The 16,282-nt window shown below is 39.5% G+C and overlaps 1 protein-coding gene across 1 annotated transcript in view; it reads left to right on the top strand.

Moving 5' to 3' along the window:
• The window catches only part of LOC132488542 (ankyrin repeat domain-containing protein 26-like), a 136,452-nt gene that overhangs the window by 11,940 nt on the left and 108,230 nt on the right, over positions 1–16,282 (top strand). Inside the window, 7 exon segments of the mRNA XM_060096841.1 lie at positions 3,923–3,956; positions 6,395–6,467; positions 7,350–7,410; positions 7,500–7,693; positions 11,039–11,165; positions 11,700–11,761; positions 14,825–14,918. Coding sequence (XP_059952824.1) covers positions 3,923–3,956; positions 6,395–6,467; positions 7,350–7,410; positions 7,500–7,693; positions 11,039–11,165; positions 11,700–11,761; positions 14,825–14,918 — 645 coding nt within the window.

Here is a 16,282-nt window from a genome sequence, read left to right as displayed (position 1 = left end):
GGTTTTACACGTTAGAGGAGATACAGAAATGAAATAGAGCTTTGGTCTTCAAGGTGCTCATAATAGAGTTGTCCCTGGTTAATTTCAGTATTTTTTTAAATGGAATTTTCAAAGAAAATATTCTTATTTATTTGTTAATTTGTCCACTTAACAAATAGCTATCAAGTATCTTTTAGGTACTAGGCACTATTCTGATGTCACAGGATGCAAGCATTTAAAAAACGCAGTCCTTGGGCTTCCCTGGTGGCGCAGTGGTTGAGAGTCCACGTGCTGATGCAGGGGACATGGGTTCATGCCCTGGTCCGGGAGGATACCACATGCCGCGGAGCGGCTGGGCCCGTGAGCCACGGCCGCCGAGCCTGCACATCCGGAGCCTGTGCTCTGCAACGGGAGAGGCCACAGCAGTGAGAGGCCCGCATACTGCAACAAAACAAAACAAAACAAAACAAAACACAGTTCTTGGGCTTCCCTGGTGGCGCAGTGGTTGAGAGTCCGCCTGCCGATTCAGGGGACACGGGTTCGTGCCCCGGTCCGGGGAGATCCCACATGCCGCGGAGTGGCTGGGCCCGTGAGCCATGGCCTCTGAGCCTGCGCGTCCGGAGCCTGTGCTCCACAACAAGAGAGGCCACAACAGTGAGAGGCCCGTGTACTGCAAAAAAAAATTAAAACAAAAATTTAAAAAATAATAAAAAACACAGTCCTTGCCCTCTAGGAGCTTGTTATTATAATGATAATTTTTATTATTTAGTATACTTTATTCTGTGCTTACTATGTCCCAGAGCCCACTAGGAGTTTATAAATTGTCTTTATGTATTTTTTTAAGTTGGTGTTTCATATGTGCCAGATATTTTAAGTCCATGGTGAGGAATTAGAGTTTTTAAAAAGTGCGTGGACTTTAAGGTAAGCATGCAGAGTGAGGAGAAGTTTGCCAGGTAAAGAGGCAGAAGGACAGCGTTTGGCTGGAGGAACGTCTATCAAGATCACATGTTTTGCAGAAAGAACAGCAGTTCACAGGCTGAGATGTACGAGTGGACTTGGCAGGATTTATGAGCAGTTCAGTTTTGCTGGTGCAGAAAGGGTGCTGTGGGGATGGTTGGTAAAGAACACTTGAGGAGGGGCTGGAGAAAAGTAGGGCAGACACTGAGCTCCACAGCGGGACAAACGGAAGGTCTGCTGGGGACAATCTTAGTCACATACTGCGGGGATCCTCCTCAAGGAATTTGAGTACCAGCCAATGACGAAAAGATATCAGTGGAATTACAAAGCCCTTAACTGAGGACTGAGGGTCTTGAGATGGAGGGAAGTAGCATTATTCCACATAGATCAGTCTCTATTTAAAAAAAAAAAATTTATTTATTTATTTATTTTGGCTGCGTCAGGTCTTAGTTGTGGCGTGCAGACCCCTTGTTGCAGTGTGCGGGCTTCTCTCTAGTTGTGGCGTGTGGTAGATCAGTTCCTATATTTGTTCATCTGAGTGTGCTAAATAAAACTCTCATTCAAAATAAAAATTAAAAAGGAAAAACAAAAAAAAAAGTAGGAGAGGATGGTGGTGATGTTGCAAAAAATTTTTTTAATGAAAATTTCAAGGAGGGAGTATCAATTATATCAAGTAAAATTACTGAAAAGAAAGTTGGATTTAACTCTTAAAAGTTCTTTGGTGGTAACCTTTTCATAAGGACAATTTAAGAGTCATAACATCTACTTTTTACATGAGTGGTACTTCTGATGTCCAAATATGGAAAAATCATCACATCTACCAAGGTCCTACCTAAGTTTTTCATAACAGCGGCAGCTGCCCATGCAGGGTCAGCAAAAACAGTCTGGCCTGGTGAGTACGCTTGCCCACGTTTTCCCAGAGTTGTCAAAACCTGGGAGTGGGACTTCCCTGGTGGTCTAGTGGTTAAGACTTCTTGCTTCCACTGCAGGGGGCATGGGTTTGATCCCTGGGGAACTAAGATCCTGCATGCCGCTCAGTGTGGCCACAAAAACAAAAACAAAACAAAAATCCTGGGAGTCAACTGTGAGGAATTAAATCCTGCTTAGTTGGAGAAAATTAACTGATCTTTTCATTTTCTTTATAGGAACTTTCATACTTTAGAACATATTATCAATCATCAGAATTCTTTGTTTTTTTTCTGGTTGAAATAGGATTGTTGTTTGTTTCAATTACTTTCTGACGTCACTGTTTCATCTATCCCTTTTATGCCTTTATTCAAATGTGTATAGAAATACAGGCAAATACCAAGAAAAACAGATTTGAGGAAGGTTATTCTGTGAAATAACCTGACTGTAATCACATATAACACATCCACCCAAATAATACAGACTTCATGTTAACAATGCAACTGTTTGAGAGGTTCCCCAAACCACACCAGGTTCGGCTCTTCCATAGAACTCCCAGGACTCAGCATGTGGTTGTACTCATGCTTGTGATTTATTACAGTGAAGGAATACCAAGCAAACTCAGCAAAGGGAAAAGGCGCACGGTGCGAAGTCTGAAGGAAACCAGGCGCAAGCTTGCAGGTGTCCTCTCCCTGTGGAGTTACTGCGTGTGCTTCATTCCCCCAGCATCAGATTATGACAACACATGTGAAATGTTGTCCAGCAGTACCAGAGTCTCTCCCTCCCTCCTCCCCTCCCTCCCTTTTTTTGTTCATCAGCTTAAGAAACAATGACATATGCCTTACAAGCTGAAAAAGCATGATTTCTATAATCATTTGCCACATAATGGGAAGGGTTGAGAAAAATGACATCCCTCACTACTACACAGCACTAACTGTTTGGACCATGCTGCTCTATGTGGTGGTGGGTCCAGATAGACTGTCGAGCAATGGAAGGAGACAGTCTCAAGAGATTATACTTTTAAAATGTATATATATTGAAAACTTAAAAAAAATTCAACTTCTCCATCCTCACCATCCAGTTGACCCCATTTGCCCTCCCCCGCCTCCCTTTCAGGAGATTATCCTTTATAAAACTGGAATTACAAAGTCTTTCATGCTTATCTTGCAATTGGAAATAGGGCCAGAAAGAGTTTGTTTCCTGTGTTTTGCCATGCTCTAAAGAACAGCGCCTGTAGACCAGGCTTCCTTGTGACAGGGCGTTTTCACCCTGAACTGAAGAGCCGGAGAAGTTGTGTTACGTGATGGCAAAATACATGTATTCTGTACGCACTGCTCTGAGTGATGGAAGTCCAGAAATATCATGCTATTTAAGTTTGCTATTGTCAGTTTATGGTACTGATTCTACTAATGATACCATTTTCTGTCAGTCTCACAGTTTGGTTAGGATTATGGTCATTGTGAACAGCACTTCACTTTTAGGTAACAAATTTTGATAAATACTGTTCTTTTTTTTTGCATATGATAAATGTAAAGGAGGGGAAATGGCTCTCATGCATAATTGCCTAGCAGTGGTATAATCAGCATTCACTCTAGTATACTGTCCAGGTGTGATTCCAAAGGAATACTTTTTAAAAAATTAATTAATTAATTAATTTTATTTTTGGCTGCGTTGAGTCTTCGTTGCTGCACGCAGGCTTTCTCTAGTTGCGGGAGTGGGGGCTACCCTTTTTTGCGTCACGCGGGCTTCTCATCGTGGTGGATTCTGTTGCGGAGCACAGGCTCTAGGTGTGCAGGCTTCAGTAGCTGCAGCACGCGGGCTCAGTAGTTGTGGCTCGTGGGCTCTAGAGCTCAGGCTCAGTAGTGTGGCACACGAGCTTAGTTGCTCTGCGGCATGTGGGATCTTCCCGGACCAGGGCTCGAACACGTGTCTCCTGCATTGGCAGGCAGATTCTCAACCACTGCGCCCCCAGGGAAGCCCACAGAGGGATACTTTTTAACAAAGCATCAGTCTTACACTTTTAATATTCTGTATTTTTCTATTGTTGATTTAAAATGTGTTTTACTTTTTCCTTTAACAGTGGTTAAGAATTCTGAAGAAGAGTCTTTAAGCAGGTAGGATCTTATGGATTTTTAAAACTTGTATGTTTAACTAAGGGAACATGGAGAAAAGAAACTAATGTTTGTTGAGTGTTCTACTCTGGGTTAGACACTGTATTATGTGCTTAAATTTGTTACATCATAGAATCATCACAATCGCTTTACAAAGTAGCTGTGCTATATAGCTTACTTTAATTAATTAGGCAGCTGTGGTTTGGAGGGCTTGGTTAATTGACCCATGATTCCATAGACAACAAGTTGCTGACCTGTGATGTGACGGTCAGCCTCAGATCCACTCTCATGTCCTTCAGCAGAGATTGATAAGTGCCTGTGTAGCACTGGGGTCAAGATACAGACCCAAATCAGATCAACTCAGAAAGTCAAATTTAGTTATGTACTAACTCTGATTTAGAGTTTTCCTAAGAAGCCTGGTTAGTCCAAGCCTTTGTCCTGATATATTTGACAATTGCAGTGGTAACTAGTACCTTGTATTTACCATTAAGGTGTTATGGCAGATCTCAGGTAGCTGAGGCCTCAGAACCATAGGGTTTTATACAAGCAAGACCTCATTAGGCAGGTCTCCTTAGATATAACGATGTCTACTCTCCTTAAGGTGAATTAGTTTTCTATAAGAGAAGAGTATCTGCCTATAGACCATGTTATGTTAATTAAATTCAACATCTACATAGAGCATCTGTCTAGTTGATTTCTCTACTTACTGCCTTCCCAGTCTGGTTTTGGTTTTTCCTTCAGGGTAGTACCCTTGCCTGGTTCTCTGAAGTTTTTTTTCTTTTCCTAGAGTCTTTTTTCTTTTCTTTTTTTTTTTTTAAATAAATACATTTGTTTATTTGTTTATTTTTGGCTGCATTGGGTCTTTGTTGCTGCGCGTGGGCTTTCTCTAGTTGCAGCGAGCAGGGGCTACTCTTCGTTGTGGTGCATGGGCTTCTCATTGCAGTGGCTTCTCTTGTTGCAGAGTGCTCGGGCTTCAGTAGTTGTGGTACGTGGGCTCAGTAGCTGTGGCTCATGGGCTCTAGAACACAGGCTCAATAGTGTGGCGCACAGGCTTAGTTGCTCTGGGGTATGTGGGATCTTCCCAGACCAGGGCTCGAACCCGTGTCCCCTGCATTGGCAGGCGGATTCTTAACTACTGTGCCACCAGGGAAGTCCCGAGCCCATCCTTGATTCAGGAACCATTGCCTTCACAGGCTGAAATCTTAAAGGTTGGAGGCTGCCATTGAGCAGGCCTCAGGGGTGAGGCACAGGGGTGATTTCGGAGGGGAGCCTATAGGAACAAGATATTTAGGCAGTACATAGGGAAAGAGAGGCACAGCTGCCAGGACTCTGTTTCTACAGCACTGTCTCTGCTTGGGGATCTGAGTGCCTATGAGGGTTTTTAAGAGCTAGCTATTCATGTGGACCTGAATAAGGCAGGACCTGTATAGGAAAACTGAGTAGACTTTATAATTTTTAATGTTTTAATCTCTCTGGGAATGGTTTAACATATAAATTAGACATATAAATTTGTTCTTTGACTTTTGTACATTTAACTTTCAAACATTTCAGGGGACTCCCTGTACTGTTTTAGAGTAAAGGGAAGGAATGGGGCCTTCTTTTTTTTTTTAATACATTTATTTATTTATTTATTTAATTTTTGGCTTCATTGCTGCACACGGCTTTCTCTAGTTGCGGTGAGTGGCGGCTACTCTTCGTTGTGGTGCACGGGCTTCACATTGTGGTGGCTTTTCTTGTTGCGGAGCATGGGCTCTAGGCATGCGGGCTTCAGTAGTGGTGGCGTGTGGGCTCAGTAGTTGTGGCTCGCCGGTGCTAGAGTGAAAGCTCAGTAGTTGTGGTGCACGGGCTTAGCTGCTCCGTGGAATGTGGGATCTTCCCAGACCAGGGCTTGAAGCCGTGTCCCCTGCATTGGCAGGTGGATTCTTAACCCCCTGCGCCATCAGGATAGCCCCGGGAGCCTTCTTTAATAAGTGGTTTCCCTGCTGGAGAACCAAGACTGCCATTTTTGATGGACACAGATTACTCTTTGAACCAGGCACGGACAATGGAGAAGGAACAGCATATCCTTCTACTTTGTTTTAGGTCATCAGGTTTGTTCCAGTTCTGGTAAACAAAAGTTATGTTACCCATTAATTGGGTTTTCAGTTCAGGTTTTAGGTCTTTTGGTGAAAACAAATTATTCTTGGGCTCTGCCAGTATATTGGCTGTCACCCTTTGTTATGGGAACTAAGAATGGGTCTTAGCTAGATATTTCATACGTTGGGAGAGATGGAAGCAGAAATAGGTAACTAAAAGCTTTTCCAAAACAGAGGCCACATTTTAATGATGTCAGAAAACATCATTTAATATATAGATAACCAACCTTTCACTTGATTTTGTTTGTTTGTTTTCGGTTAAAGAAATGAAGTCACTCATTTTTGTTATATATTTTTGCTCTGAAGCCTTTCCAACAAACCTGGTGTTGATGATTCATGGCCTACATCAGATGATGAAGACTTAGATTTTGATACCAAGGTAAAGTTCTCTCCTGTGAAATTAGTTTTCCTGCTTTGAATTTAGTTTTGTGTAGTATTAACTTTTAAGGTTTAGCAGTGGTCTACCTCTCATTGTTTTATGTTTGTAGTAGAAAGTTGGTCAGAGCAAACCATTTTATAAAAATATGACTAGTTGAATTTTTTTTACTTTGCTAAATACTGAAGGTCGGGGCTGAAGAGGAAATGGGCTGGGAAGTAGATAGTGAGAGGAAAAGTGTATTGGGAAGCACTTTCCCACAAGGGAGGAAATACGAAATTTGGTCAAGGATAAGGATTCTTACTGTGACTTTTCAACCATACTGACGTGATTTATATATACTCATGCTTAAATGAAATCTTTAGTGGATACAGTTACTTACTGTAATAATCATAGAATTTTCCTGGGGCCTTTCAGTTCCAAAACTATGTAGCATATATCATCTAGTTCTTTATTCTTGGACAATTTTTATTTTGGTATCATAGAGTTATTAGGAGAGAGCTTTTTTTTTCTCTGTTTCTGTCTTTGGTTCTGCATTAAGCCTAAAATAACAGTCGAAATTATGGAAATTTAGAAATTAAAATTCTGTTTCTCAAAATCCATATTATGAAGGGATTTCGCTGTGTTTTCTGAAGCATTCCATTAAACGTATATTCAGGGAATTCCCTGATTGTCCAGTGGTTAGGACTCCACGGTCTCACTGCCAAGGACCCAGGTTCAATCCCTGGTCGGGGAATTAAGATCCCACAAGCAGTGCAGGATCTTATTTCCCCGACCAGGGGTTGAACCCATGCCCACTGCAGTGGAAGCATGGAGTTTTAACCACTGGATCACCAGGGAATTCCCAATACTTCTTATTCTTAAAGCTCTTGTTTTCTTCTCTAGAATGTCCTGAAACCAAGCTTAACAAAGCTAATGAGTGCTTTTCAGCAATCCAAGAAAAACAGTAAGTTATTTGAAGACTGTCCTTCTTGTGTTATTCACTGATTTGAAATTACGGATGTTCTCATGTACTCCACCTTGTTTTCACTATAGTAGAAGCAAAATGTGGCATCGTGAGACCAGAAGAGAGAACCTTCTTTGAGCACAATAGTTCTGATAGTGGAAATGAAGATGTGGCCAAAACCTTTCCCAAACCATCAATCCAGGGGGTCTCTCATCCTGCTTTCCCATCACCTGAACCTCTCCCAAAACCTCTCAAGTCTTTAGCAGGCCTTGGTCTTACAAAGGTAAGTTGTTCTGTTTTGTTTTTAACTTTTTTTTTCTGTGCTTTTTCACATACCAGCCCCCTGATTCTTACAGTGATGAAAAGGATCCCTTACAGAAATGGAATTCCTCAAGATCACGATAGAAAACAGTGTAATAACAAGAGCAATATATGTGCAGGATTGAGATTTATGAACGTTGGTGGCAGTAAACCATTCTGAAGTATGCCATTATGAAAGGAAAGAATGAGAAAGCAACTAGAAAGAACAACTAGATGAATAGGAAGATGGGGAGGGGGATGAAGGGGAATAATTCATTTAAGAAGGACAAGATGAATTTAAAGATTGAATGAGGGTCAAGATGAGAGAGATTATTATACAAACAACAGAAATAGTGGGGCTAAGTGAGAGCAGGAACTCTATATTATAAAATATGATAGAAATTATTTCAAATTCAAATTAACAAGAGAAAATCAGGTCATGGGAAAAAATGCTCATACTCTTTTGAATGACATATAGTTGATTTTTATGAAGAACTGAAAGAGAATTTGATCCTTACCTTTTTTTGGTTGTTGTTGTTTTTTAATTGAAGTGTAATTGATTTACAATACTGTGTTAGTTTCAGGTGTACAGCAAAATGACTTGGTTATACATATATATGTATATATCTATATTCTTTTCAATTCTTTTCCATTATAGTTGATTACAAGGTATTGAATATAGTTCCATGTGGAAGTTAGTTTTAATTTGAAGTTTTTTCCTTTTTAAAAAATTCTCACTTTTAAATTAATAAGGTTATGTCTTATATTTAATCTAGCAAAACCTTTGTTCATAGATAATGCAAGAAGAGCTCTGTTTTAGGCCTTATCAGATTTATTATGAATTAAGAATTTGGGGCCCTTCTGTTTCTTGTGGTTTCTTACTTACTGTTTGGTATATACTTAACTAATTTATCTTACTGTTTGGAATCCTCTTGGTAGGTGTTTTAGATCTTTTTGAGAATAAACAAAGAGGAAGTAAATAAATATTTTATCTAGTCTTTCACTAAGATTATAATTTCTAATTGTGTAAATGAGGTTCTTAATTTCAAGTCATTAAATGAGAAAATTTTAAACTGCAACAGTCTTAAAGAAAAAAATATAGAAATCATTTTTTCTGGAGAGATTCTGATTTATCTTTTCCTAGTAATATCTGCACATAATGGGCACATATACACACATCAAATGAATGAAAGCACAATTGATGATTTTTTTCTAATATAAACTACTTGTTATTATAAAATAATAAGGAAGGAAAAATTACCAGAAGAGTGTACAAAATTATCTTTGCAAGATAATTTTTTACTTTTTAAAATATCTCCAGCAGTAGGTACATTTCATGTTATTCTTGAGAAACTTTATTAACTTCAGTATTTATGGTTAAACTAGCATGTAAACATTTTGTTATACAAGTTAAACTAACATGTAAATTTTTTCATACCTAAAACCCAGGAATCCTGGTTACTTGATTTTTTAGTCCCTTTGTTCTTCCCTCATGTGAATATTGGGTCCTGTTTGTTAATCATAGATGTATCTGAGAACTTTTAAATCTCCAACTTGGATAATCATAGTTTTACTAATTTTTTTTAGTTCTGTATCATTTCCCCAATCTTTTTTTTTTTTTTTTTTTGCGGTATGCGGGCCTCTCACTGTTGTGGCCTCCCCCGTTGCGGAGCACAAGCTCCGGACGCGCAGGCTCCGTACGCGCAGGCTCAGCGGCCATGGCTCACGGGCCCAGCCTCTCCGCGGCATATGGGATCCTCCCAGACCGGGGCACGAACCCGTATCCCCTGCATCGGCAGGCGGACTCTCAACCACTTGCGCCACCAGGGAGGCCCCATTTCCCCAATCTTTAACTGCCATTCTATAAGGCGTAGATAGTAAGAGTTATTAGCGTGCTGTTCACAGGTGAATAAGGGAACCATGTGAATTTTAAAATAGGGTTTTATATTTCTTCCGTACATCATAGTAGTACTAAAAAATGCCTCATAATTCCATAATCACATAAACATTCTCTTCTACAATTTAAAACTTATCTTTTACGATTAATTTTTGAAAAGGAGTTTTCCTGTAGTCTCTTGAGTTGGTGTTTTACAATTAAATCTTTTCATTAAACTTAAAAATGCTTATTGCTATAATATCCCAGAAATGAATATTTGCACATATTCATGAAAGAGTATATTTTATATCCTTAAACAAATGTTGCAATATATAATCGAAAAATTGAATCTCATAGTTTTCTTCCCCAGACTTGTTTATATTTTCAAAAGTTCAGAACTCTGCATAGGTTTGCATCATTTAATTATACCAGGTTAGTATATTTTACAGATATTTATCTTAGCATCATATGCTTTTCCTGAATAAGTTTATCTATTACTAATCCAAATGCATTTATCCAAATCTTTCCTCTAAGTCCCCTGGGTGCCTCAAATTTGTTATGCCTCAAACTGAAGACATTGTCCCTGATGCTTTCCTCTTTCCTGACTCTTTGTAAGCTACTCTGTCATCTGTCTTCCCCATCCTAGTAGATAACATCACTGAAATACCAAAGCAGGAAAAATCCTGGACTCCATCCCTCCCTGAAATCGCCACATCCTGTTGCTCATCAAGTTCAGTATTTTCTACCTGCTTACCATTTTTCATTTCCTATTACTTTCTCACTTATAATTTTGAAATGCTCTTTTCTAGTTTTGCTCCCCTGATGTTCATCTTTACGTTGCTGCCAGAGTGACCTTTCTAAAATATATTTGTGAAGATGTAACACCTCTACTTATGTAGTGGATCCCCATCACATGAAGGAGAAAGTTCATGTTCTAGGAGGACACTTGCTTTTTTTGGTTTGGCTCTGATCCTCCAGTTTTGTCTCTCCATACCATTCCCTGTAACTGTGTTCTAGTTTTCCACGTGACTTGTTATGTTGTTTCACGCCTCGTCCTTTTGCTCAGGCTGCCCTTTCTAGAATCCCCTTCACGTCCCTGCTCTACACTGTGTGTGTCTTTTAAGACACAGACCTGTCTTTGCAGCATTTCCTGAGCTACCCAGATACAGCTGACTCCTCTTTCCTTGTGCCCTTCCTGTACTCTGTTCACATCAATTGTAGAGCTTTTGAATGATACTTTGCTGTTCTTACTTGTTTTCATGTAGCTCTATTTCTCCTGGAATACAGAGCAGAATCAGTCTTCTATTTATATTTCCAGCTTTTCTCCCAGGATAGTGCCGATGATTTGAAAGATCCAGTAAATGTTTGTGGTCTTACTGATTGATTGAATGACCAAATGTATGAATATGATGTTTTCTGGAATGAGGTGTTTGTTTTGTTTTGTTTTTATAGGAAGGAGCAACAAATCCAGAAATTGGAGAAAAAGAAAATGATACTGATATTGAAAGCACTCCACAAGAGCAAACAGATCATAACAATTTGACTTCTGTTGATGGAGCTCAGAAAAATATTAGGAGTGGTGAGTTAGTGAATATTTATGAATTTTTTTCTATGCTTAAAGGCTAGTCTAAAAACATCTAAAGTGTGTAGATCCAAATATACTACCCGTTTCTTTCTTTTTATTTTTTCTGCGGTACGCGGGCTTCTCACTGCTGTGGCCTCTCCCTTTGCGGAGCACAGGCTACGGACGCACAGACCCAGTGGCCACGGCTCATGGGCCCAGCCACTCTGTGGCAGGTGGGATCTTCCCAGACCGGGGCACAAACCAATATCCCCTGCGTCGGCAGGCGGGCTCTCAACCAGTGCGCCACCACGGAAGCCCTTTTTTTTTTTTCTTTCCATTTTTTTAAAGTATGTTTCTTTTGCTCTGTTTCTTCAGAAGTATCCCAACTACTACCAACTATTTTTCTTCCTAAAAATGCCTCAACCTTCTGAAATTCTTTTCTGCTACTTTATTTTATTTAAATATTTGTGGATGGAGATAGACATGTATGTATTTAAAATTCATAGCAGGAAATGTTCTCATTAATGTATCTTTGGCTGCACTCTACAGATATGATGTCAGCATTAGGATTAGGAGAAGAGGAAGGTATAGAATCACCTTGGGATTCTGAGGTACTGTCTTCTATTATTATTATTATTTTTTATTTTAAAATATAAGCACTCAGTGATGTTAAAACATAAAAGGGGGGATGCTTTGACTTTACTTTCTCACCTTTGCATTTGCCCATCAAAAGTTTTTCCTTATATTTTTAACCTGTAATTAATTAAATAATTGTGTGCTAAGTATAATAACTACCACATAGTGCACTTTTGTTAACTTGCAAGATTCACCTAATGAAACCAGTGTAGCACAGAGCAAAAACCAAGGGTTAGAAGTCATAAGGAATCAGTTTGGGTTCTGAAGTTAAAATTATCTAAATCTGAAGCATTATTCCAGGTCAGCCTATGGCCAAATGTATGTTTCTTTTTTCTTTTCTTTTTTTTAAAAATTTTTGTTGGAGTGTAGTTGATTTACAATGTTGTGTTAGTTTCAGATATACAGCAAAGTGAATCAGTTATACATATATCCACTCTTTTTTCGATTCCTTCCCCATATAGGCCATTACAGAGTATTCAGTAGAGTTCTCTGTGCTATACAGGAGGTCCTTATTATTGATCTATTTTATATATAGTAGGGTGTATCTGTCAGTCCCAGTCTCCCAAGCAAATGTATGTTTCTTTGGTACATATGGATGGGTAAAACTCCTAGTGAGGTTCAGAGAGAAACAGGTTGAAATGTAGTTTTTTACCACTTAGACCTGAAAAAGATAGTGCCTGAGACTTGAAAGTATTAGTACATTTGGATTTTCAAATAGATCTGCAAGGAACGTTTCAAGAGAAGCAAAAGAATGGGGAATAATAAGTATGTGGCGTTATAATACCAACAGTTTGGTTTAGCGATGTTTTAATAAGTACACACCATTTTGGATAAACTAGTGTGCGTTGAGTACCTTTATGGCAGCCATACTTGAAGTAACGTAAATATAAAGTAATGATGACCTGTTGTAAGGTGACAGCTATGGAAAGAGATAAGAAGGGCCTGATCTGTTAGATATAGGCAGCTGCTGCAGTCATACAGCACTGTGTTTAAAGTCAAAAGACATGGTAGCATCCTGGTTCTGTCACGAGCTGTGGGATCTCGGAAAAACTTGTCTACCCTGGTTGAGCGTCAGTGACGTCCTTCGTAAAAATGGTACTGGTACCCACTTCTCAGGTAGGTGTAGGGAACAGATGTGGTAACAGCTGTGAACACACCTTGTAAACTGTAAAGGGTGCTATAGGAATGTAAGACAAAAATGATCACAGTGCATGGACATATATACACTACCAAACGTAAGGTAGATAGATAGTGGGAAGCAGCCGCAGAGCACAGGGAGATCAGCTCGGTGCTTTGTGACCGCCTGGAGGGGTGGGATGGGGAGGGTGGGAGGGAGGGAGATGCATGAGGGAAGGGATGTGGGAACAGATGTATATGTATGACTGATTCACTTTGTTATAAAGCAGAAACTAATTTAAAAAAATGATCACAGTGGCAATTAGTGACTCACTAAATGCTGGGGCACTTTTTTAAAACCTGAAGGACAATAAAATGACAGTAGTGTTAAGAATAGGAAAATTAGAACGGGCATGTGGATTTCTAGCTTGGGGTATGTTAAGTTTCTATAGACTGTTATCGGAGATCTCCTATAGGTATCAAGTGCTTTGGTACTTGAGGTCCTCTCGACATTTTAAATGTTTTGATCTTAAATAAATTCCTGTTATTGAATACCAACTATATACTGGACAGACACTGACTGTACCAATTGAGGGGTTAGGCTGTAGTGGTGGGAACATAAAACCAAACAGGAATCCTTTATAAGTCACTGTTAAGTCCTTCATGTAAAGAAAATGGAGAGGGCTTCCCTGGTGGCACAGTGGTTGAGAGTCCACCTGCCGATGCAGGGGATACAGGTTCGTTCCCCGGTCCGGGAAGTTCCCACGTACCGCGGAGCGGCTGTGCCCGTGAGCCATGGCTGCTAAGCCTGCGCGTCCGGAGCCTGTGCTCCTCAATGGGAGAGGTGACAACAGTGAGAGACAAAGAAAATGGAGAATGTTACGTTAGACAACATTGAGAGAGTTTGTAGTGAGGATTGGGATGGGAGTGGGAGTGGAATTTAGGTAGTCAGAAAAGATCTGCATGTGAGAAAAGCTACTAAGGGGAGGATGGGAAGGAGCCAATCACGTGAGGGTCCAGGGGAGGGACATTCTGGACAGAGAGAACAGTGGATCCCATCTGTTCGTCATTACACTCTCGCATCTTGGAATGACCAGGAAACAGGAAGTGGGGTAACTGTCCTTACAATCACTTTTATCATTGTTGTTGTATGTAGAAAGTAAAATGTGCATAAGAAAAGCTTGGCACATTTAGATAATTAATAAATAAAAGTTCTTATTCTTCCCTTATTAAAGCTTGCTGTACTTTTTTGAAGAGTTGGATAACTATATTTAAATTTTCTGCTATGATTTAAACATAAAGTTTTTCTTACTACTTCGCTATTTTATTCAACTATTTTTCCTATCAATAAAAATTTTATCAAATAACAGATTCTTATAAGCCCTTGTTTACCTAAATGAAGCAGCTTCTACAGTGTTCTGTTTATGCTCAACATGACATACTTCATGGTTTCTTTTCATGCCAATTATATTATTTTAATACTAAAAAATTTCTGTCTTTAGAAATATTTTAAATTTATAGCAAGTGTACTTATTAAATAATTTATTTAAAAACATATTTTTCAATAAATACTCTCTTCTTTTGCCAAGGAATGTAAAGTAGAGTTAGGTGTTTTGAAGTTAATTCTTTGCTGAAATGTGCCTGTAAGTCAGGCACATATTTTGTCTGTGAAAATAATTCCTCTGGCTTTCCATGCTCAGTTTACAGAGTCAGTAGCCAAATGAGGATAAAAGATAGACTTGACCTAGAGAGTGTATATGAAGTTTTCTATTTCAATGTTTGGGTTTTCAATGCATGCTTCTCTTATTTTTAAATCTAATTGCTTGTAAAGTAGGAGATTTTTAAAAAGTAGGGTATTTTCAGCTATTAGAAGGGGATTAGGAAAGCTTTATGCAACTCATTATTAATATCAATTTTAACAGAGTATCTCTGAGAGACTTCCAGAGAATTATGTTGATCATTTATCTGGAGCTGCAGGTCAAAGAGGAAAAAACATATTAAATGGACAAGTAGAAGGTAAGAACTATATTTTTATGAAAAAGTCATTTGACAGCATGTTGATTTAAAATGGGAATTCTGATATATTCTAATAGCCAAAGAAAATCACCTGTCGGTTAAGAGGAAGAATCATTCCTCACACTGATTTCAAGTTGAACTGAGCCTGTCCCATTCTGGAAAAGAAGTGCTGTATCAGAAGAACTAAGCAGCTACATCTTTTTTTCTTGTCAAAAATCCATCAGCAGTTTTTAGGCAGTTTTCATTTGGCCAAAAAGCAGTGCTTGAATACTTAACTGTGTGCTGTGTTCTATTTAAGCTCTGAGTGTCCAGATGTTCTTTTGTAGACAACATGCCATGATATAATCATCTATCTCCATGTGTGTTACCAAGTTACACTGTGAAGTGTGCCACCCTTTTGAGGTGGTCCTCAAAGACACAGTTTGCTTGTTGTTTAACCAAGTGTCCTAAAGCATGTACCTGAAGTTATATCATTTTTTATTCTAAAAAGCTATGCAGCTTATATTCTGAAAACTATTAAAAAACATAACACTATTGATGCAAAAAAAAAGAAAATCACCTGTCAAATGCATAGTGAGGAAGAAGACGAGAAAAGGAGGAAAGCTGTGTATCTTATCTGGTGTCAGCCACAGATTAAATTGAGAGTCCCCTTTAAGGAGCTAAATTATTAGTTCCGTTTCAAGGTACTCTACAACCTAAGGAAAGTCGGGAAGTGAAGAAGAGGAAAGAAGGACTAAAGAATGAGAGAGGCAGAGGTTACAGGGAGTAAATGAAGGAAAAGGAAGCAGGGGTCTGTGGAGGACAGGGGCAAAGTAAAATAGGTCTTGGGCTTCCCTGGTGGCGCAGTGGTTGAGAGTCTGCCTGGCAATGCAGGGGACACGGGTTCGAGCCCTGGTCTGGGAAGATCCCACATGCCGCGGAGCAACTAAGCCCGTGCGCCACAAGTACTGAGCCTGCGCATCTGGAGCCTGCGCTCCACAACGAGAGAGGCCGCGACAGTGAGAGGCCCGCGCACCGCGATGAAGAGTGGCCCCCGCTCGCCGCAACTAGAGAAAGCCCTCGCACAGAAACGAAGACCCAACACAGCCATAAATAAATAAATAAATAAATAAATAAATAAATAAATAAATAATTTATTTTAAAAAAAAAAGTAAAATAGGTCTTTAGAAAAGGGAAGAGAAGAGTATTTGAAACGTGAGACAAATTTGAAGTGAGCTTCCAACACCGAAACTTGTCAGAGACGAACAGCAAAGCTTTCCCACTCTTACTGTGGGAATGTAGAAGCAGACTGATAGATCAGAGTTTCTCAAATTTTAATTAGTCCCCTGGGGACCTTGTGAAAAATGCACATGCTGAGCAGCAGG

The sequence above is a fragment of the Mesoplodon densirostris genome, chromosome 4 (genome assembly GCF_025265405.1).
Source record: "Mesoplodon densirostris isolate mMesDen1 chromosome 4, mMesDen1 primary haplotype, whole genome shotgun sequence".
In the NCBI taxonomy this organism is placed as follows: domain Eukaryota; kingdom Metazoa; phylum Chordata; class Mammalia; order Artiodactyla; family Ziphiidae; genus Mesoplodon; species Mesoplodon densirostris.
The sequence above is the reverse complement of the archived record's forward strand: the minus strand, read 5'-3'. Positions and strand labels throughout refer to the sequence as shown.